Source organism: Gobio gobio (genome assembly GCF_949357685.1).
Source record: "Gobio gobio genome assembly, chromosome: 13".
Taxonomy (NCBI): Eukaryota; Metazoa; Chordata; class Actinopteri; order Cypriniformes; family Gobionidae; genus Gobio; species Gobio gobio.
In genome coordinates this window covers 22,330,770-22,353,676 of record NC_137106.1, presented here as the reverse complement: position 1 = coordinate 22,353,676, position 22,907 = coordinate 22,330,770, and the positions used below count along the sequence as shown (strand labels likewise).

The following is a 22,907-nucleotide window of genomic DNA, read 5'->3' as shown; positions in this document are numbered from 1 at the left end:
TCAGTCTATCACAAATGTTGGCCAATGTGTGATCTACCTAAACCAGTGTTGATTCACATTGAGCATTTATTTATGACACTGAGAATGAACTTCTGCACACGAGTGGACATTTGATGTTGCGTTAGGATATAATTGTTCAGTTAACCCTTCATTATTAGTAAGCAGGAAGTACTGAAGTGGAAATGGGCAAGTCAGCCTTTATAATGATCACTTACGCAACGTGAGCCCGGCTGTCTGTGTTGGTATTCAGATGAATTAGAAAGCTGTTTGGAGATGTAATTATGGTGATATGGAGATGGTTTCAAGCATCAGATGTGAATGACTATTTTAGATGCTGCTTGATCCATAATGTTGCCTATAGCATGATGCCAGCTGAAATGGGAGGCTGCAAAAGAGATGGTGTCTATGATTGCCTTCTGAATCCTTCAGTCTGGCGGATCAATGCCGCCATTAAACGGCTCTGTCATGGAATAAAAGGTCGGCGTCTGCGAGAACAACCATGTCTGGCTCAATTACTCCTTCAACCTTTGATTACCAACTTCATCTTGGCTTTTCTGAGCATTCGCCTTTCATGTGCGCTGGAATTTTGATCCTTCATAATTCTCGGGCGGTACAATTGCAGCGACGTCTGCAATGATAACTTTCGAAACGCTCCACCACGCACACACATGCATAGCCCCATATAAACCCAGCCACCCCCTCAAACTCCTCACAAACTGAAATTAAGCTGCATTAGAGGACTGTGATAATTTGAAAAGCAGGGCAATCAAATACCTTGGCTTAGCAATTAAAAGCATTTCAACCATTCATCTCCTCATCCTTCCGTCCACTCCTCCGCCCATGTAGCACACAGCTGCAGTCTGGCCGCGTAAGTGGGACATGGGCTAGCGGAAGCTTTATTTAGATGGGCGCACATGATGCAGTCATCCGAACAATGTGACTGGAGTCCCTCAGCATGCAGGATTTGCAGAAATGCAAAGGCCATGTAGTTCCTTTAGTGACCCTGAAACTTCCTCTGCATTAGTTCCCTCTTCTGTTTGTGAGTGTGTTTATAGATGTTTGTGTCTGCAGGGCTATTCCTTCATGGCTCCCTCCATCCTTTTTAAGAGGAATGCGGTGATGGACGACCCGGCTCAGCTGTGCGGTGGGTCAGAGAGGCCGGGCTCCGCTGCTGTTGCCCGTAGCGCTATGATGAAGGTCAGTCTGCATATTGCTGTGTTGTAAAAACATTACAATATTTAAAGCTGAGTCTTTTATTTATCATTTTAAATGACTTCCTTCCATCCCAGTTTAACATGCAGAGACAACTATAGAGACAACGTCTGGCCTTCTAAGTAAAAGAGCCAATCGCTGATTGATAAAGTCATTACGTCACTGCAGCTGCCGTCGTGCTTAGGACTGCACATAGGCATTGGCACTTCAAGCCTGAAAAATATGCTTTTTTAGCAATATTTGATCATAAGAAACAACATTTATGGGACAGTTCATGCTAGATTTTGTTGCTAATTTCAAACATGTCATTTAATTGTGAGTTCGGCAAGCAGTTTTCAGGATTCAAAATGATAGGACTTGGTCTTGGATGCCCGATGTAGCCGCCGAGTGAACAGACTTCTGATCAAACTTTGTTTTTGCTGATATTTACTTTTTTTTTTAAACTAAAACTGATATTGGTTTTTAAATATTGGTTTGATGCCTTTTAAGACGTAATTATTTAGAAATAGCACCTAATAATACAATTACACCACTGTGTTCAACAGGAAACAAAGTAGTTCACAGGTACAGTAACTTAATATTTTAATTGCTTGCATTTATATATTTTCTTATCTCAAAAATAAGAGAGGTCGATTTATACATATTGATTATCAGACAGTTAGCCATAAGAATATTGTAAATAATGAATTTTAGGTTGAATATATATACAAACAGTTAATTAGAGGGAGAAAGGGAGAGAAATAAATTAATAGTAATGAGTAATAAAAATTAATACATTTACATGAGTATGAAAAGACAAACTACAATTCAGTATGCAAATATAACAATAACGTTTTGAGGGGGCTTTCACACAGTGTTCTTGTTTTAAAACAGCGAGATGGGTATTTAGAGGTGGTATTTAGCAGAAATGCGCATTAAAGGGTTAGTTCACCTAAAAATGAAAATTATTTACTCACCCTCAAGCCATCCTAGGTATATATGACATTCTTCTTTCAGACGAATACAATCAGAGTTATATAAAAAAAAATCCTGGTTCTTCCAAGCTTTATAATGGCAGTCAATGGCAGGCCAAAATTTTAAGAGCAAAAAAGTGCATCCATCCATTATAAAAGTAATCCATACGGCTCAAGGGGGTTAATTAAGGCCTTCTGTAGCGAAACGATGAGTTTTTGCAAAAAATAATAAAAAATCCATATTTAACACAAAACTATAACACATTATAAAACACACTATAAAGTAAAATATCTAGCTTCCGGCGGACCACCTTACGTATTCAACTTATGAAGAAATTGTAACACCTCTCGCAGTTCGAAATGCTTACGCTACGTTCGATGTCATCACCTCTCCAGTTACACTTTTTCCGTAAGTTGAAGACGGACAGCGGTCAGTCGGAAGCTAGATATAGTGCAATATAAAAGATAAAAGTGCAATAATAATTCATGCTGCTACACACTTGTGCAAAAATAATTACTAGTTACTCTTGGATTAATATAGCCTGACAAGCCAGACCCACATCAAGATGTTGGGTCCGGGAACACCCCATTGGCAGGGCTCAATCCGAGGGGCGGGATAACGGTTGTCTTTCAAATTCCCTCTGCACGCAATAGGATAGCGCTACAACCAACCAGAGCAATGAAGAAGGTGAAGAGGAGCTAGTTGATAGATTAAACTTTCGCCGTATCTGGTAGGCAAAACGCTGAACACATCTTCCTTTCTTAAGAATTACTTCAGTGCCGTTCTTTGTTCTTTACTCAAAGAAAAGCTTAACTCCAAGTCTTTCAGAGTAGCGGCCAAAGCCGATTCGAAAGACCGTTGTTCGGCAGTTTCTTTGTTTACGAGTAGCACGCTGAACCACCAGTGGTTTGTAGAGCTGGCATCATTATGTTAAGCCCGCCCACCGACTCTATACACGATGTGATTGGCCTGACCAGAGTTTGGTTTTTCCAGATCGCAAGCTAACGGAGAGTTGCTACACGACCCTGGCTGCAAATGAGATTTTCTGCCGCTAGGTTGCGTCTAGATTTCTAGGCTAGGATTAACACTGCATATGGCATTTTGCTAATATTTTGAGCAACTTTATATATTCTATATGATAATTCAGTTTCTTTAGCTTTTACATTGCATTTATTTATTGTATATTTTATGCAAATTATTCATATTTATTAACTATTTAATCTAGTATTTATTTAAAGGTGCACTGTGTAAATTTTAGCGGCATCTAGTGGTGAGGTAGCGAATTGTAACTGCCCATCGCTCACCCTTCCTTTTCGAAGCACATAGAGAAGCTACAGTGGCTGACACAGGACAAAGATGTTGTCGTCTGAGACAGCAGAGAGTAGCTAGTGGTTTGTAGAGTTTAGGGCTAAAGTAGAAACATGGCGGCACAAAATTGTGACTTCCCTGTAAGGGGACCCACGGTATATGTAGATAGAAATGTTTCATTCTAAGATAATAAAAACATAACGGTTCATTATGTAAGGTCTTTATACTCTGAAAACATAGTTCTTTATATTATATTGCATTTCTGTTAATAGATCCTCATAAATATTACACACTGCACTTTAACTATTGTATTTTAGCATATGTATTGTTAACTACTTGTGTTGTTTTATTTTAAATGGATAATTTTCTCTTGAATTTTTAAATGCACCTTTGGGATTGTCACAAGAGTAATTTCATTGTGCTACACAATGACAATAAAGTACTTGAACTTGAACTCCAGAAGCAGAGTTTGACACATGTGGATTAGAATATGGTCCTTTTAAGTAACTTAATGCCATCGGTTTCCATTGACCTCTAACTTCTGACAAATTGACCATAGGACTCTCCATTCTACATTAACTATGAGATGGACCTGAGGGAGAATGCTCTGGGAGAGGGAAGCTTCTCCATCTGCAGACAATGCACTCACAAGAAGACTGGACAAAAATATGCTGTAAAGATCGTCAGTAAAAGGTACCGACTATGCAGCCTGACAATGGAGTATTTTGATCTGTTTAAAGTTCAGTTGTATTATATAATAGTCATGGGAGTGATTTATATTGTTCTGCAGAATGGAGGCACAGACACAAAAAGAGATTGCCGCTCTCAAACTGTGTGACGGACACCCCAACATAGTCAAACTACATGAAATCTACCATGACCAGGTATGACAGTGTTTGAGACTGAAACCTAGAGCTCCTGTGCACATCAAAGCCTCATTCATTCAAAGAACTGGGCTTGTTTGAATAAGTTTGAACCCTCTTTGTCCCCACACCTGCCCCAGATTTAATTCCCTCCTGTTCATAAACTGTCATCTTCCTTTTTACTGTACTTCATCTTAATTACATCTATTCTTTATCAGATGCAGCACCAAAGAAGGTCAAAACTAACTCAGTTGCATTTCTTAAAAGCATCGGAAGCTTATGTAGATTGTAGAACCATTGAGCACCATCTTAGCTCACAATGCTTTTGAGAAACGTAGCACTGGAAAAATCACACCATGGTTGGGTTTCATTACCCAACAAAAACCTCCAAACTGGTCCTATTTACTTATTTAATAAGCCCACTCTGTCCCTTTTCCTAAAGAAAAAAAAAACAGATTTACATTTCCTGATGGAAGTACAATTCCTCACAAGGCAGCAGAACAATGGAAGTCCATTAGATCTGGTTTCTCATTATTGTGACAGCTGTTTTTGATATAGGTTATACAAATGGAAGGAAAAAGACAGATTACAATACACTATGCCAATCTAAGCAAGCAAGAAAGAAGACAAATCAGAATTCATTATGCAAATGTTACGATGACCTCATTGTGAGTTAGATTTGATATGCTTACAATTCAAAAAATGTAAGTCAATAGGAGACCAAAGAATATACACTCACCTAAAGGATTATTAGGAACACCATACTAATACTTTGTTTGACCCCCTTTCGCCTTCAGAACTGCCTTAATTCTACGTGGCATTGATTCAACAAGGTGCTGAAAGCATTCTTTAGAAATGTTGGCCCATATTGATAGGATAGCATATTGCAGTTGATGGAGATTTGTGGGATGCACATCCAGGGCACGAAGCTCCCGTTCCACCACATCCCAAAGATGCTCTATTAGGTTGAGATCTGGTGACTGTGGGGGCCATTTTAGTACAGTGAACTCATTTTCATGTTCAAGAAACCAATTTGAAATGATTCGAGCTTTGTGACATGGTGCATTATCCTGCTGGAAGTAGCCATCAGAGGATGGGTACATGGTGGTCATAAAGGGATGGACATGGTCAGAAACAATGCTCAGGTAGGCCGTGGCATTTAAACGATGCCCAATTGGCACTAAGGGGACTAAAGTGTGCCAAGAAAACATCCCCCACACCATTACACCACCACCACCAGCCTGCACAGTGGTAACAAGGCATGATGGATCCATGTTCTCATTCTGTTTACGCCAAATTCTGACTCTACCATCTGAATGTCTCAACAGAAATCGAGACTCATCAGACCAGGCAACATTTTTCAAGTCTTCAACTGTCCAATTTTTGTGAGCTCGTGCAAATTGTAGCCTCTTTTTCCTATTTGTAGTGGAGATGAGTGGTACCCGGTGGGGTCTTCTGCTGTTGTAGCCCCTTGCGCCTCAAGGTTGTGGGTGTTGTGGCTTCACAAATGCTTTGATGCATACCTAGGTTGTAACGAGTGGTTATTTCAGTCAAAGTTGCTCTTCTATCAGCTTGAATCAGTCGGCCCATTCTCCTCTGACCTCTAGCATCAACAAGGCATTTTCGCCCACAGGACTGCCGCATACTGGATGTTTTTCCCTTTTCACACCATTCTTTGTAAACCCTAGAAATGGTTGTGCGTGAAAATCCCAGTAACTGAGCAGATTGTGAAATACTCAGACCGGCCCATCTGGCACCAACAACCATGCCACGCTCAAAATTGCTTAAATCACTTTTCTTTCCCATTCTGACATTCAGTTTGGAGTTCAGGAGATTGTCTTGACCAGGACCACACCCCTAAATGCATTGAAGTGTAACCCAGGTTACCAGTGGATAGAGAAGGAAGCAGAATTTAATTCAGAAATAATTAAAGATTATGAGCTCTTTGTGATAAGACCATAAACCAATGATCCAAACATATAAAAATAAATAATTATAAGGAAAAAAATCTAAATATATCTTCTCACCCTGAAAGCCTATGAGATCGCTAGGGAGTGACGTCATTGCACGTCCGCTATCGTGGCATTTGGTCTTTTTCCGGTGAACTTGAGAGTAGAGAGATGTCTGAAATTGCTCCGGGAGAAAAGTGTGTTCAGAAAAGGACATGACCACTATGTGAACGCTATCGGGAAATGTGTCATCTGGAGAATTCCTGGGTTGAAAATTCATTCTGATGTTCATTGGATGATTTCCTTGTTCTGTGGATGCGAAGCAAGTGCGATTGTTCCTGGATTGTGGATTGTTCAATTCCTTTCAACGTGTGTGACAGTGGAGTTGAACTGGCGAGCTGCCCGTTGAGATTGAATCTCTGAACTTCCTGTGAAAAGAAACCAAAAACGTATTCAAATCTGGTAAGAGTGAAATTGCATATAATTTCCTCGGAATGATATAGACTGTGGATTTCACCTACTCATGGATCTCTGGGACTGAGATTTTGAAAAGACGGAATTTAGAATTCAACTGCTTGGGATTGAAAAAAAAGTCTTACATAGTGATGACGATTTCAAAACAAGGCATCATGAAGCTTCGAAGCGTTATGAATCAATGAGCCGAATCATGATACGGATCGCGTGTCAAACCGGCAAACTGCTGAAATTTGGCGATTCAAACCGCTGATTCGACTCGCTGATTCATAACGCTTCGAAGCTTCATGATACCTTGTTTTGAAATCGTCATCACTATGTAAGTCGTTATTTAGGGATTTTTTGCGCACAAAAACTATTCTCGCCGATTTATAAAGTTATTTTAGAACCACTGTAGTGAGATGGACTTTGTAACGACGTCTTTAGTACCTTTAAGGGTCTTGAGAGTGAACCATGCCATTGTGCCAATGGAGGCCTTTCAGAGCCATCAGATTTCAACTAAAATATCTTCATTTCTGTTCCGAAGATGAACGGAGGTCTTACGGGTGTCGAACGACATGAGGGTAAGTAATTAATGACAGAATTTTCATTTTTGGGTGAACTAACCCTTTAAGCTATGTCTACCCTCATGTAGCTAGTGACAGTGCCACTAAGGGGTATTTAGAAGGACTGCAAGTTATTGCTAGTGCTAGTGGAAAGTCAATTGAAGAAGTGCTCCAGGAGGAGTTAAAGAGAATGAAAGCTGGCAGTTCCCTTGCAGAGCCCAAAACTACTTCAGGTGGAAGAGTTGAATATCGAAATGCAGCAGACTCTCAAATGCATGATAGCAGCACAACCAGCTCACTGGATGGACAGTGGTCCCCAGCCAGATCACAGAGAGTTACAACTGAACAAGTTGCCACACCCTCATTAGAAAATTCACCATTTAGTGGAATTGAATCTAAGACATCACTAAACCTGTCCAAGGAAAGACCTAGCAGTAGAACTAGCCATCCTACAGCTACAACGTTACCCCATCCAGCACTTACAATGGACATGATTGATCCTCCCAGTGTGCAAAAAGTGGTAGTGGAACACTTTGTCAGAACAAATGACACTCCTGCATCACAACCTGCTTCTTTTCGTCTCAGGTCCTTCTCTGGGAAAGTTCCTAGACCAGTCAACGAACCAGACTTTGACACTTGGCGGGTGAGTGTTCAATTCCTTTTGGATGACCCCTCCATTTCCGACCTGTCCCGCACAAGGAGGATACTTGATAGTCTGCTCCCTCCTGCATCTGATGTCATCAAGCATGTGAGTCCTCAGTCTTCACCTTCAGTGTACCTGGAATTGTTAGAATCTGTCTACGGATCAGTGGAGGATGGCGATACGCTGTTGGGAAAATTTATGACAATGCTACAGAATCCAGGGGAGAAACCCTCTAGCTATCTGCACCTGTTGCATGTTATGTTGAGCACAACTGTAAGGAGAGGTGGCATTGCAGAGGGTGAGCAAAACCGTTGTCTGGTAAGGCAATTCTGCCGTGGATGTTGGGATAATGGATTAATTGCTAGTATGCAGCTAGAGAAGAAAAAGACCAACCCACCTTCCTTTGCAGAGCTGGTAGTGTCCATTCGCACGGAGGAAGACAGGCAAACCTCGAAAGAAGACCGAATGAGAAATCATTTTGGATTGAACAAACACAGCAATGTCCCCAAATTGAGAACGGTTACTCATCAAGCGTCAGCATACTCCCATGATTCAGTTGGCAGAACAGCTGAAGAGGTGAATACCATGAGAGATAACCTCAACGTACCAGAGGTGCCAGCCTGATTATTCAAAGAATGCTGATGTAACTGAGTTAAAGAAAGAGCTAATCGAATTACAGGAACAAGTAGAAGCAATGAAAACATCCATTCCTGGTAAAGTGCCTAAAGAAACCCCAGCAGCTATGGAAATAGCCGGACTAAAGAAGCAAGTCGCAGAGTTAAAGGCTCAGTTGACAGCCCCTAAGATACCCCAACATCGGTCAGGGAAGCCGACTACCTCCAAAAGCCCATCACCAACATTCCATCATAGACAAACTGGCAAGGATGATAACAATCAGCTTAGAAGTGGTTCCGTGACTTTCACTCGTCCCCGTCCTGGATTCTGTTGGGGAAGATGTGGGGAAGACGGACACCTTGCCATCAATTGTGAAAATGATCCTAACCCTTCTAAAGTAGATGAAAAAAAACGCCAGTTGAGAGAAAGACAAGTCCAGTGGGATCTAAAGAACCAAGCAGCGACCTCTCAGTTAAACGCCAGACAGTCTCTGTAGCAGGGCATATGGAGGCTGGAACAAAACATCAAGGCCCTCAAACAAAATTGCCAAAGGGACTAATCGGAATGAAGTGTACTGCTCAAATCTATGTTGACACAATTAAAGTGAACTACCTTTTAGACACTGGTTCTCAGGTGACCACAATCCCTTTGTCTTTTTACGAAAATAACTTGTCTCATTATCCCATGAAACCATTGGAGTCTTTGCTGGAAGTGGAGGGAGCTAATGGACAATCTGTGCCTTACCTTGGGTATGTGGAGGTAACCTTGATGTTTCCCAAAGAGTTCCTAGGAACAAACGCAGAGGTTACCACGTTAGCACTGGTGGTCCCGGATTATGAATGTGCCACAAGTCCTTGTCGGTACAAATACCTTGGATGCACTTTACTCCAGATATATACAAGAGGAGCCTGCCAGCCCCAATCCAGCTTCTCATGGGTTTGCAGCTGTACTGAAGACACTTGATGTGAGACATAGACAATCATGTGTTGAAACCCTTGGATGTGTGACATTAAAAGAGACAGTCCCTGAAACTGTGCCAGCAGGACACACCGCTGTTCTTGATGGGGTTGTCTGCCTAAAGGGTCTTCCAGCAGAAAACCCGACTGTTATAAGTCCTCCCACAATGTCTTCTCTGCCAGGGGGTTTATTAGTTGCTAGTGGGTTGCACACCTTACCAGTGAAGCGTTTCTTCTCCTTGCCTGTGGTAGTCAGGAATGAAACCCAGTCTAATATAATCATCCCTCCCAGGACTGTAATTGCAGAAATGCATGCTGTCCAGCAGGTGATAGACAAACCCTTGGAAAGGGATGCTCCTGAAACACCGGAAAAGCCTAGAAGCTCTCCGATAACTTTGAAGCAACTGCCAAATGTGATTGGTTGATTAGATAATTGCATTAATGAGAAATTGAACAGGTGTTCCTAATAATCCTTTAGGTGAGTGTATATATATATATATATATATATATATATATATATATATGGTAAATGGTAAATGGACTGCATTTATATAGCGCTTTTAACAGACCAATGGCCATCCAAAGCGCTTTACACATTGCCTCACATTCACGGCGCCATCCAGCTCATCGGGAGCAGCTGGGGTTAGGTGTCTTGCTCATGGACACCTCGACACTTGTTCAGGTGGAACTGGGGATCGAACCACCAACCTTCCGGTTTGTAGACAACCTACATGAACCACTGCCGCCCCACATTATTATATATATATATATAAAATAATGTATGTGTGTGTTATATATATATAACACTCAAACACAGCAGCATCTAGTGGTATATATATATGTGTGTGTGTATGTTACAAACAGAGGTGACATGGAGAACTGATGGCAGGGGTAAACAGAGTTTATTAAACAGAACCAGGAAATGAGCAGATGAGGTGAGTATCAGGAGAGATAGTCCAGCGGAATGGTAAAGTCAATGAGTAATACTGTACGTCTGATTGCAGGTGACTGGGTGAACAGGACGATGGAGCGATGGAGACAGGGAGCCAGGAGACAAGACACTCAGGAGACTGGGAAAACAGGTAGGTAACGCAGGTAAGTCCGTGGAAGCAAGCAGTAGCGTGAGCATGTGCAAACGAGACCGGACAGTGACCAGTGTCAGTTGGGAATTCTCCAGCTGCATAGCCTCGTGGGCTGGTTCTGGAGGGCTGACACCATCTGGTCGGCGGAGGAAAGGAGAGAATGACAGCTGGCCCTGGTGTTCTTCAGAACACGACTGCATACGAGTGGCGAAGCGGATGGAGAGTTGGATGAATCGTTCAAGCCCAATGGTATCCTCGTATGCAGCGAGATGCAGCCGCACCCGAGGATCCAGACCCTGTCGGTAGATCGTTATCAGGGATTGCTCGTTCCAACCACTGGCAGCAGCGAGGGTTCTAAACTGGAGGGCATATTCATTTACAGACAGCGATCCTAGTTTCAAATGATAGAGGTGCTCACCGATAGACGAGTCTCAGGAGGTTTTCCAAAAACTTCTTTGAAGTGTGCGATGAAACCGGAGAGGATCTGAATCACAGGACTGTCATTGAACCACAGAGATTCCACCCAACGGAGCGCTTTACCAGATAGCTGCGAAGTGATGAACGCCACCTTGGCGCGATCGTGTGGGTACAGGTGCGGCTGCATCTCCAGGACCAGCGAACATTGGAGCAGAAATCCGTTGCATTCCTCCTCTGAACCAGAGAATTACGCCGGTCTGGCCATGGGACTTGCGCACTCGGGGGGGGAGAGAGAAGCGGTGTTGTTGTTTCCGGAAGTGCTCGCTGGTGAAGGTGCAGGTGTGCTGGAGGGAAGAGCTCGCCGAACAGCGTCGACGAGCTCCTTGAAGGGATCCAGGGTGTTCATCCTGGTGCTGTGCGGTGTTGGTCCGGTCTTCTGTTACAAACAGAGGTGACACGGAGAACTGATGGCAGGGGTAAACAGAGTTTATTAAACAGAACCAGGAAGTGAGCAGATGAGGTGAGTATCAGGAGAGATAGTCCAGCGGAATGGTAAAGTCAATGGGTAATACTGTACGTCTGATTGCAGGTGACTGGGTGAACAGGACGATGGAGCGATGAAGCGATGGAGCCAGGAGACAAGACGAGGAGACACTCAGGAGACTGGGAGAACAGGTAGGTAACGCAGGTAAGTCCGTGGAAGCAAGCAGTAGTGTGAGCATGTGCAAACGAGACCGGACAGTGACTGAGTGAATGCGTGGGGCTTAAGTGCAGGTGGTGATTGCTGTGATGATGACGACGTGCAGGTGCGTGTAATCAGTATTCTGGTGAAGTTGCACGTTGTGTCTGGGAGAGGGTGGAGCCTGGCGTGCTTGTGACAGTGTATGTGTGACCCATGCTGGCAAAAATGAGTCCGAATGTGCACTGGCTAACTACGAGCGCTATTTATTTTGGTCGAATTTGAGGTTTTCAGAAAAGTGAGTTTATTAACCATCGTCTAGCGAAACAAATGCTACAAATAGCAATTAAACATCTAAAAGTACCTTTAATTTTATGTTTTCTGAGAGGAGTACATTTCCTTTGTCCATGAAAAATTGTATGCATTTTTCTCTGCTTGCTTCTCGACTTTGTGAATATTCATAGTGAATTCTTGATGGCATGAGTCTGAAACAATGAAATGTGATTTTCAAACTCATGCTTATGTAAACAAAACGATCTTACTCATGCTAACTGACAGATCCCAAGTGTGCGCACAAAGACAGCGCACCTCTCAGACAGCACACAATCCCGATATACAGATACACACAAAATTACAGTATTTTTAAAGGTGCGGTATGTAGGATTGACAAAATATTGATCAAAATATTAGAGATGGTTGTTTCCCCCGCCCCCTCCTCAGACTTGACGCTCACGCTTGCCAGCTTGAGGACCTGCGACAGTCGAGCATGCACAATTGACAATGAAAGCCACACTGTAAATTGATTACGTTGATTTCTCCACATTTTAATATGCTCTCATTCATAGAGATTTTTAGATGGGTGTTGAGGCTTTTTAGGTTGGGTAGAATCTGCGATCTCTGACCCATTTTGTTTGCTGGCTTCCATGGTTTGCTGTGTTTTCTGTCAACTGGCAACCTGGGGTGTCTAAATAATCTTGGGTAAACCGGCAGGTTTCGGACAGACCAAGCGGTTTCGGACAGACCAAAACAAAAACAGAAATTCCGACATGGAACACACATTTCAAAGTAGAATAACTGGCTGTAGCAGTGTTACTCTGAGAAAAAAGTAGGTGAATTTAGCATGTTTTATAAATATCTGCAAACTTATTATGGTATTTATATGATTTAGTAAAGTGAAAAACTTACATACAGCTTTAAATATCTGTCTTGGCGAGTATATTTTAAGTGAACGTTTGGTTAACTGTTGGGGAAAAACATCTGATGTGTGAACATTATAGCCTATTAGATCCATGCATAACAGTAGGTCTTAATGTATAGGTCTGTCTGTTTCATTAATGTTAATCAATCAATTATGGTATGATGGAGAAAAATATATTTGTTTTTGACTTGGAGTGTACCAAATTTGGTGTTATTACCAGGGATTTTAAGGTATGGTTGCTAGGTGACTAGTGATACAGTATATATTACAATTTTAAAAAGTTTGTTGTTTTAATATATTTTTTTAATTAAATGTATTCTTGTCCTGGTAAAGCTGGATTTTTAGCATAATTACTCAAGTCTTAAGTCTCAAATGATCCCTCAGAAAGCATTCTAAAATGCTGATTTGGTGCTCAAGAAACATTTCTTATTGTTGTTGTAAACAGTTGTGCTGCTTAATATTTAGTGAAAAGTGTGATACATTTATTCAATCTTTTGAATTAGAAATCTTTTGTAATATTATCTTTACTGTCACTTTTGATCAATTGAATGTATCATTGCTGAATTAAAGCTTAATTTAACTGTATTAGTTATCATCACTGTTGCTGGGGGTTTATTAGGCCTTTAGGCGTTTAGTGTGTGTGTGTGCCAGACATCTTGATCCATCGTTCTATTCATTAGTATGATAAGCTAGAGTCAGTTGGGGTCCTCTTCAGATCTGTGAAAGTGTGTATGTGTGTGCGTGCCCACTTACCAATTGGAGGTTATCAACCCCCACGCTCTGTACCCAGTGCCGTGCCCCAGATGAAAAGCAGAGCCGCCCTGCCCGGTCAGGGTCTTTGTTCCTCTATACCAGAGATAATGAGAGATATTAGCTTGCTCTTTTTCATTTGCCTCTCTTTTTTTCTTCTGTGCACACACACTTGCACACTCGTACACACTTTTCTATCTCATCCCTCCCCCATACGGCACCCAAACACTTGTTCTGCCGTTCACTTATTCACACTCATTCAACATATAATGAGACTGAAGCCCATTTAAAAAATCATCTTAAATCTGAACCTTTGCCAAACGATTTTTTCCAGTCCTTCAAAGGCATCATTCCCTCTGACTGTCATTAAATGTACGTCTATGCCAGGATAGAAGGCTTTGCACTTCATTATATCTATCTGTCAATTTTGTGTAATTGCGATCATGTACCATTCCATGTGGTTATTCTTGCAAATGGTGTGGTTCCTTGTGCTCACTAATTGTATATTTGGACTCTTGCCTCTTTTTTTGGCAGAATGATAGTAGAAAGCAAGGTCAGCGAGGTTATATTAAGGGCCAATATTTGCCCCCTGCAATTGATATCGGGGCATTTTTACCTTTTGTAAGGACAGTTTTTCAATTTATACGATAGACCAGGGGTTCTCAACACTAAGTTTAGCTCCAACCTTGATCAAACTCACCTGTCTATAACTTCCTGAAGACTTTAGAAATGTTCGATTTGAAGTGACGCTGTATGACATCAAAGTACCGCGAGAGTGATTAGAGAGGAAATGGCTCCGTATGCTTTCGAATCACTCTTGCTGTATTTGATGTCATACTCCAGTTGGTCTGTGCAGCGCCACATCAATATGTGTAATTGGTTATAATGCTTAATACTGCGAAAAATGTATAAATTGGCAATTATATATATTATTTTTTGTTCATTTTGGTGGCAAGCCCCCCTTCATTTCCGACCCTGGTAAAAACATTTCTGGAGCACATGGATAAACTACTGCACCATAGCTCTGAATTACTTGAGCTCTTTAATATGGTGAATTTATGTTTGTGTGTTTGTATAGCTACACACATATCTCGTTCTGGAGCTCTTGCGAGGTGGAGAGCTTCTGGAGAGGATCAGAAGGAAGCAGCACTTCAGCGAGACGGAGGCCAGCCGTATCATGCGCAGACTGGTGTCTGCCGTCAGCCACATGCATGATGTTGGCGTGGTGCACAGGGACCTCAAACCAGAGGTACAGCATGCCACAACACATCCACTGTCATTGTCTTAGATATACAACCCACGTGTCACAGTGCACTCTAGGCAGAGGGGCCCAAAAGGGCAGGTTGGGCAGAATTTTACATAGTATTTAGGCCTCATAATTGACAAGTCTTGCTTAGTTAAAAGGATATTTATTCAAGAAACATCTGCACTGTTAAGTTTATGCTCCTCAATATTGCTTGTGTTTTAGTTGGTTGAACAGTGAATTAGTAAATGTTTATATTGGTAAACTAATAATGAGATTGGACTGGCTTTATTTTTCTGACTGTCTAATAGAGATGTTCTTCAGTCTATCTATCTTTTCTCTTCGTAGAATTTGCTCTTTACTGACGACACTGAGAATTCAGAGATAAAAGTTATTGACTATGGATTTGCACGGCTCAAACCCCCCGACAATCAGCTCCTGAAGACTCCCTGCTTCACTCTTCAGTACGCCGCACCAGAAATCCTGAAATACGATGGTTACGATGAGTCCTGTGACCTCTGGAGTTTAGGAGTCATTTTGGTAAGGCCAGTATTCACATTGTACTTGTCATGCTGGTTTAATATTTAATGTGTGGTTGCTAGGAACAGATGTGTAGACAGTTGACAGCAAGGAGGATTTGAAACAGTTGTGTTCACTAAGAGTGCTGCTGTGACGACGTATTTTTGTGGGCCAACCCGGAAGTTTGCATTACCCTGGTACCTTTACCAAAAATCCTGTAGGATTTTTCCATTGGCTTTTGGATTAATGTAAAAAATGAGTTCTGTGACCAACAAAAGTTTATAATTCTTACACATCTTGTTCATCATGATAATCTTCACTAATGAACACAACTTTTTTGAATCCTAAATACAATACAAAAGTAAAAAGTAGGCGATAAACAAACTACACCACGGTTGCATGACTTCAGCGTCACCACCATTATGCTTCCAACAACTCTTTACGTTTTTATTTTTTTTTTAAATGTTCCCTGAAAGATTGGGTTAGAATAGTTTGAAAGCATGCAATTATAAATGCAACACGTCTGTAAAAGTGGACTAGTGAGTAAATGAGTTTACCTGTTCTCAAGTTCACTTTAGCCACTTGTTAGCATCAGCCTTTTTCAAAACAAGTAAAAAAACACAACCTGGTATATTTTATGTTATAGAAGCTTGTGTTAAAAACTTACCTTTTTCAGATATATGCTGAAATATTATAAATACCCATTTCTGGGTTTTGGCCTAAAAAAATATGTCATCCCTGCAGCAAGGGAAAGTTATCCCTGGGGCAAGTAATAAATGAGACCCACACCACTGTACTTTAGGTCACTTGGAAGTATCTCCTTGTTCAGGCTTTTTAATGGAAATAAAATATATATGAGTACTTTCTCCCATTTCTGTATACACAAGCTTTTATCCTACTTTTTGCAGATTACTTACTCCTTTTCAATATGAATCCATGTCTTGCTGTTTCTGACACTTATTCAGTTGAACACCAGCCAAAATAAACAAACTATCAAGTCCTTTCCCAAACAGCTTAGCATTGCTGATCGTAGTCATCACATCTACCCTTAAGTGGAAGATTTCAGCTAGAACTTCATTGAGAGAAAGATGAGAGGAGATAGCAAGATGAGCCTGGGGCAGATGTCCATAACTGAGTTATTTTTGTGGGTCCTTTTCTGCCTCACTCTGTATAGGGGAGCAGGATTTGACTTGGGGGAGAACAGAGTAGTGCAGCAGAGTTTGACATGATGATCTCTGACAGGCTGTTAGCTGAGAGACCCTAGAGCTCTGCACAGCACGGAAAGAGATCATAGCACTGAGAGAGACGAGAACCTATTTTGCTGTGTACATATTCTCTATTTTCTTTTCTTTCACTTTCATAACAGTAAAATCGTTATCTCCAATATATTTACAGCACATTGATCAACTTCTGTTGTTTTTGAAAGTGTTGTGCTGTACACAAATACAGACAATGGAGAATGCACATTACTGTCCAGCACACAATGACTTTTGCAATATCAGGGGTCGGCAACCTATGGCACGGGTAATTGCTGGAATGTGAGCAAAAGCGAAAGAGATCATTCCTCATAGTAACACAGCTTGTTTTATTAAATTAAGAGTTATAAATACTATTAAAGTGTGATAATTAAACTACGCAAGTCAATGAAAGCGCAGTTCTGCCAAACCATTAGCGCGACCACTGCGCACAAGTTACTGACTGACAGCTTACAGCTTGTTCTGCTCCGCTGTCCATAGGTAATTCTATAAATTTCAACCAAGTATATAGACTCCTTATTAAACATTCCACACACATCAAAATGACATGTGGAAACTCTGTTTATGTGTACCTGGTCGCTTCATGTGTTTTCTCTGATTGGAATCGTGAAAAGACCAGGGGTAAATGTCCTCTGAAAGACAAAACTGGACAAAATACAAACATCTTGTCGATGAAGTCAAATATGTTAATTTGACTCCTCCCAAAATGGTAAAAAAAAAAAAACATGCAAGAGCGTGTTATAACGGCTCCCGGAAGCCAGATATGACAGCGCTACTCCAATACATCGCTACAGATATGGTCTACCGCTGAGAAGTAGCTGAGTATCTTTTTAGCAAACCAGCGTGCAAACTGCCGCAAATGAAAGTTCAGCGCCACATCCTGAAGCTCAACACACAGTCGTCTTCATTAAAAGTAGTGACAATAAATTATATTACCAGTGCTGATGCTACTCTCTCCAGTTGCGGTATTTGATCTTGAAATTAGCTGATGATAAATAAAATGTAGCTAATATCTTGCTTCCATTGATGTAAACTCTGTTGAATTGGCACATAGATTAGATTTACATTAGTTTTGTGGAGACACAGCTATGTTGCCAAGTGTAAATGGAACAGTTTTGTAACAAAACAGATTGCTCTCTGATCAGTAAAAACCATAGACTGTAAAAAAAATATGGACGTAGTGTTGGTAAAAACGCACAAATGACCAGGTGTAAATAGGCCCATTAGAAATCTGTTCTTCAATTTAAAACTGAAAACAAACTAAAGGATTTTGTTCGCCATTATGAATATTTAAAATATGTTTGTGTATTTATACATATAGGGGCGGGTATACGAGTTGTAAGACAGTGATCGACTCGGAAACTTAAAAATGGCACTTCATGGCAAAAAGGTTGCCGACCCCTGGTCTAGCAAAAACAAATAAGTCTTAAAGGTGTAAAATGTAAGATTTTTGCAGTAAAATATCCAAAAAACACTAGGCCAGTGTTATATATTTTGTTCAGTTGAGTTCTTACAATATCCCAAATGTTTCGAACTATTTATAAATCATGAGAAAATTGCGATTTTAACCAAGGAACGGGGATGTGTGAGGGAGTCGCCTGTCAATGGCGTCATATCCATGTTACCCTCGGTTTCCGCTTTTACTGCCATAGAAACCATGGCAACAGACGTGGTGTTTTCGAGATGGCGAGAGCTTCGCAAAACAAACTTCGACTTGACAGAGATGCCATTCTTGCATGTGCTTTATTAGACAGGTGAGCAAAATGTACATAAAACGAATCAATGTTATGAAATATTAAAATATCATCAGAATGATGTTCTGATGTTGATGTAGTTTACTGCTAGTCTCATACAGCCAACAAACACACAGAATAACATTATAACTTTCAACACACTCAAACGCAGTTTAGATAGTGTAGACCAGTGAAACAGCATGTCATTTCCTCACACTTCTAATTCGTCAAATAAACTGACCTGAATGAGTAGTAATTCAGCACTTGTGGGTAGTTTGGTAGAATGAAATGTCCTCATATCTTTATATCCCCGGGACTCGCGTGTGGCGCTGATATCTGTCTCGTATTAGTAATCGCGCCCTGCTTCATACCACAGTCATGTTAAACAACATGAATGCATTCACTCATCCATAAACATTATTTTCCCATAAACATTATTAGATCCATCGGTAAGGCGACGAGTTCCATGATTCCACGTTCATTCACTGCGTCATCAATCTTTGCCTTTGTTATTGTTTTGAAGAGGTTAGCGACCCCTAGCGGCGAAAAAATACATAGTGTAGCTTTAAGAGACATTTTAAAAATGTTGTTGAGGCTATTTTATGACCTCAGGGACCAACACAGAAGGCACAATTACCTTTAAACATTAAGCGCCACCAGTGAGTGAGAAGCAGCTGGTTGGCCCATTTAAAGGGTTAGTTCACCCAAAAATGAAAATTCTGTCCCTCATGTCGTTCGACACCCGTAAGACCTCCATTCATCTTCGGAACACAAATGAAGATATTTTAGTTGAAATCTGATGGTTCAGAAAGGCCTCCATTGGCACAATGCACTGTGCACTCTCAAGGCCCAGAAAAGGTACTAAAGACGTTGTTACAAAGTCCATCTCACTACAGTGGTTCTACAATAACTTTATGAAGCGACGAGAATAGTTTTTGTGCGCAAAAAAACCCTAAATAACGACTTGTATCGTGATGACCGATTTCAAAACAATGCATCATGAAGCTTCGAAGCATTATGAATCAGCGAGTCGAATCATGATTCGGATCGCGTGTCAAACCGCCAAACTGCTGAATTCACGTGACTTTGGCGATTCAAACCGCTGAATCGACTCACTGATTCATAACGCTTCGAAGCTTGATGATGCAGTGTTTTGAAATCGGCCATCACTATATAAGTCGTTATTTTTTTACTTACGTTATTTAGAAGCAACTTTTCGAAACAGCTTTAATATGCTTGTAAAATTTTACGGCTTAAGCAAACAAAACATTTTGGTTATGTAGATGACGATGATGTGTTCTGTCCAGGGACTACAAATGAAAAATGGCCTTTGGCTTATTCTGGCACATTTACAGTAATCCAATGTGTGGTCTGCTGAATATAAATAAATAAGTGACAAACAAAGTCTGTATGGTCATTTATAATGTAAACACTGTCTTGTTCTCTTTTCTTCTTCTTCTTTTTCTTCTTTTTTTCTAAACTAGTGATTTTAACCATTCTACATTTAAACATCATCCTGGTAATCAAAACGGTTTTAAAATGGTAATCATCAATAGCTGTAAAGTCAATATGTAGCAAGTTTCACAATCCATTTTGCTGCCATAATTGACAAATTTCCTATAAATGTGAAAGGACTTGGTTTTATATTTCAGTAATTGTTTACAGTCAATTGTGGAGGACCGTTCCCCTCCATAGCAACACTTGGTATTTCAAAAATAATGAGGTCATTTTTCATGTCATGTTTACTTTAAAAGTTAGATACAGCTCTGTATCATCAGCATAACTGTGAAGATAAATGTCATGTAATTTAATGAAGCCAAAAAGAAGCATATATGAAGAAAATTTAAATTGGTCCTAAGATAGAACCTTGAGGTACCCCGTATTAAGGTGCTTTTGTATGCTTTTTGTTGCAGTACACAATGCTATCTGGCCAGGTCCCATTTCAGTGTCAGGGGAAGAGTCTAACACACACCAGTGCAGAGGAGATCATGAGGAAAATCAAACAAGGAGACTTCTCTTTTGAAGGTGAAGCCTGGAGGAATGTGTCCAACCAGGCTAAGGATCTGATACAAGGTGATATAGCTGGAGATGTTTAGAGACCATTTTGTAGTGTACATAGGATTGCATTTGATAAAACTTAAATGTTAATGTGTGGCCTACTCATTGTACAGAGCTGCTGACGGTGGACCCTGACAAGCGGATAAAGATGTGCGGCCTACGCTATAATGCCTGGCTGCAGGATGACAGTCAGCTCTCCTCCAACCCTCTTATGACCCCTGACATCCTGGGATCTTCTACCATATCAGTGCATTCTTGTTTCAAAGCCACCTTCAATGTAAGAAAAATGGAAGGAGGCTAGAAAATAAAGATTACAACATAATATAAAAGAGTTGATAGGTGTGGATAATTGTTAATGGTAAATGCATAATTTGTTTAGGCATACAACAAAAAATATATTTGGCCGTTTCGTTTAATGTTCAGAATAAAGCTTGAATCTTGATTTTACATGCAATTTACAGAACATGCTGACAATGCAGGGTAGGAAATTTGGACAAGTGTTTAACTTAAACGTAACTTTTAACTTAACTTTAAGTTATTTTTGTAACTGTTAAATAAATATCCTGTTTTAATTAGAAAAAGTAGTACAATAATAATAATATTATATTATAAACAATATAGTAAGCTTTGTATATTATAACTGTAATTTTGGCAGATACTGATATAGTCACCCTTTTTTTATCCCCAGTTTTGTTGTCTAATACGGTTATGTCTTCCCCAGGCCTTTAATAAGTGTAAGCGTGAAGGATTCCGACTTCAGACGGTTGACAAGGCTCCTTTGGCCAAACGCAGGAAGATGAAGAAGACCAGCACCAGCACAGAGACCCGCAGTAGCTCTAGCGAGAGCACGCACTCTTCTTCCTCTTCCTCCCAGTCTCAGGATAAGACGCCACTGTGCGGAGAGATGCCCATCATTCCCCAGGCTTCCGAGAGCCCGCCTCTTACTCTGGGCCCTGACGATGAGCCGTCTCAGGGTGAACTCCAGTTTACAGAGTGAAAAGACATAACTTTCCAACTGTCTCATTCGTTCTCCTCACACTCTGGCAAGGCCGTACAACTCCAGAATTTGCATGTGGGGACCAACTCAAATCCATCATTAGCAATAGATGCACACCATGAGCGCTGAAGACTGAGCTGGAGTGAACATCTGGCTCAAGTCCTGCATGGCTAAATATCACTGCATCCAGTCCAGTGTCTCAAACACGAGAGAGAAGTTCACTTTGAGGAGCATCAAGACCTTCCACTGATGGAGAAAGAAGAAAAGCCTGCTTTTGCAGTGTCCTGAGTCCTGACAGACCAGGTGCTTGGCTTCAGGCAAAAAAAAAAAGATAAGGAATATGTATTTTTAAAAAATATAAATAGAATTTATTTAAAAGAGGATTTATTGTTTATACAGACTTCTCCTAAATTTGGTATATAATAGATATTTGGTATATTTGACAAACTGGTATATACCAAATATAACAGCTCCATTTGTGCTGGGAGCTTTTTGGTGTTGATTCACATATTTAACTTTAATCTTTGACTTCTTCCAAAAGATTTTACTGAAGTAGCAACAATTAGGTGTAATGGTTTCTGTGTAGAACTGTTGTTTATGTAGTTAACCCTTGGCAAGGTAAAAGAGACCGCTTGTTTCACATTTACATGTTATTTGAATTTTCTGTTGAGATACTTTCCTCAGGTTATTTACTTGTTTTTATAAACTTGAGCACATTTTTAAAGAGTTGAAGACAAAGCCACTGGCTGAAGGTGCGGTCACATTTACCCTTGCTCTGTGAACATTTTGTCGCTGAAATCCAATTTTGTATTTGGTTCAAGCTTTTACAAGATTTCCACATTTACCAACAAGAAACTGCTTGGTTTGAAAGTGACTTCTATGAGTATTTCTTTGTTCATAGATACACTATTGAGTATTGACAGTGGACAATGGAACATTTTTAACTTTTTTGCTCAAATTTCGCTAATGTGACCACGTCTTAAAAGAGAAAACGCAAGAGATGTTGCCTTGGATGTTGGATTCCATTACTCAAGGTTTAATGCCTGAGTATAAGTTTAGGCTGAGCATGAATCTGCTGATAGATGTTTAAAGTCAGCATGAATTCAAAATAGACCCATTTTAAATTATTAATGCACCTGGTTCTATTGTGAACTATGCATTGGTGGATGTTATTACAAAGAAAAGAAAAGTTATTGTAGTCATTAATCAAAATTGAATAACTCTTGCTTCCTCTGCAACGACTTTCCTTTTTTGGCCGTAGATTTAACAAACTTGCTTTTAATCTGTCTGTTTTCTGGTTTGTATCACTTCCTACTTTTCATGATCCAATCGATTCCTGGTGGATAAACTCATGTCCAACCCTTTCTATCCTTTTTCTTGAAAATGCGGCATATTAGAGAAAGTAGAATGGGTTGCAATTCATGTAGGCTATAAACTATGCGCCTGCAAAGTCTTA

The 22,907-nt window shown here is 40.5% G+C and overlaps 1 protein-coding gene across 1 annotated transcript in view; it reads left to right on the top strand.

Annotated features, from left to right (window-relative positions):
- Positions 1-22,627, top strand: part of rps6ka5 (ribosomal protein S6 kinase, polypeptide 5) — a 39,792-nt gene extending 17,165 nt beyond the window's left edge. The window contains exons 10-17 of the mRNA XM_079833783.1: positions 1,072-1,197; positions 4,034-4,167; positions 4,265-4,358; positions 14,724-14,894; positions 15,237-15,428; positions 20,310-20,469; positions 20,568-20,731; positions 21,176-22,627. Of these exons, the coding sequence (XP_079689909.1) occupies positions 1,072-1,197; positions 4,034-4,167; positions 4,265-4,358; positions 14,724-14,894; positions 15,237-15,428; positions 20,310-20,469; positions 20,568-20,731; positions 21,176-21,451 (1,317 nt within the window). The 3' untranslated portion in view covers positions 21,452-22,627. The remainder of the gene's footprint in view (positions 1-1,071; positions 1,198-4,033; positions 4,168-4,264; positions 4,359-14,723; positions 14,895-15,236; positions 15,429-20,309; positions 20,470-20,567; positions 20,732-21,175) is intronic.
- Positions 22,628-22,907: the final 280 nt, after the last annotated feature.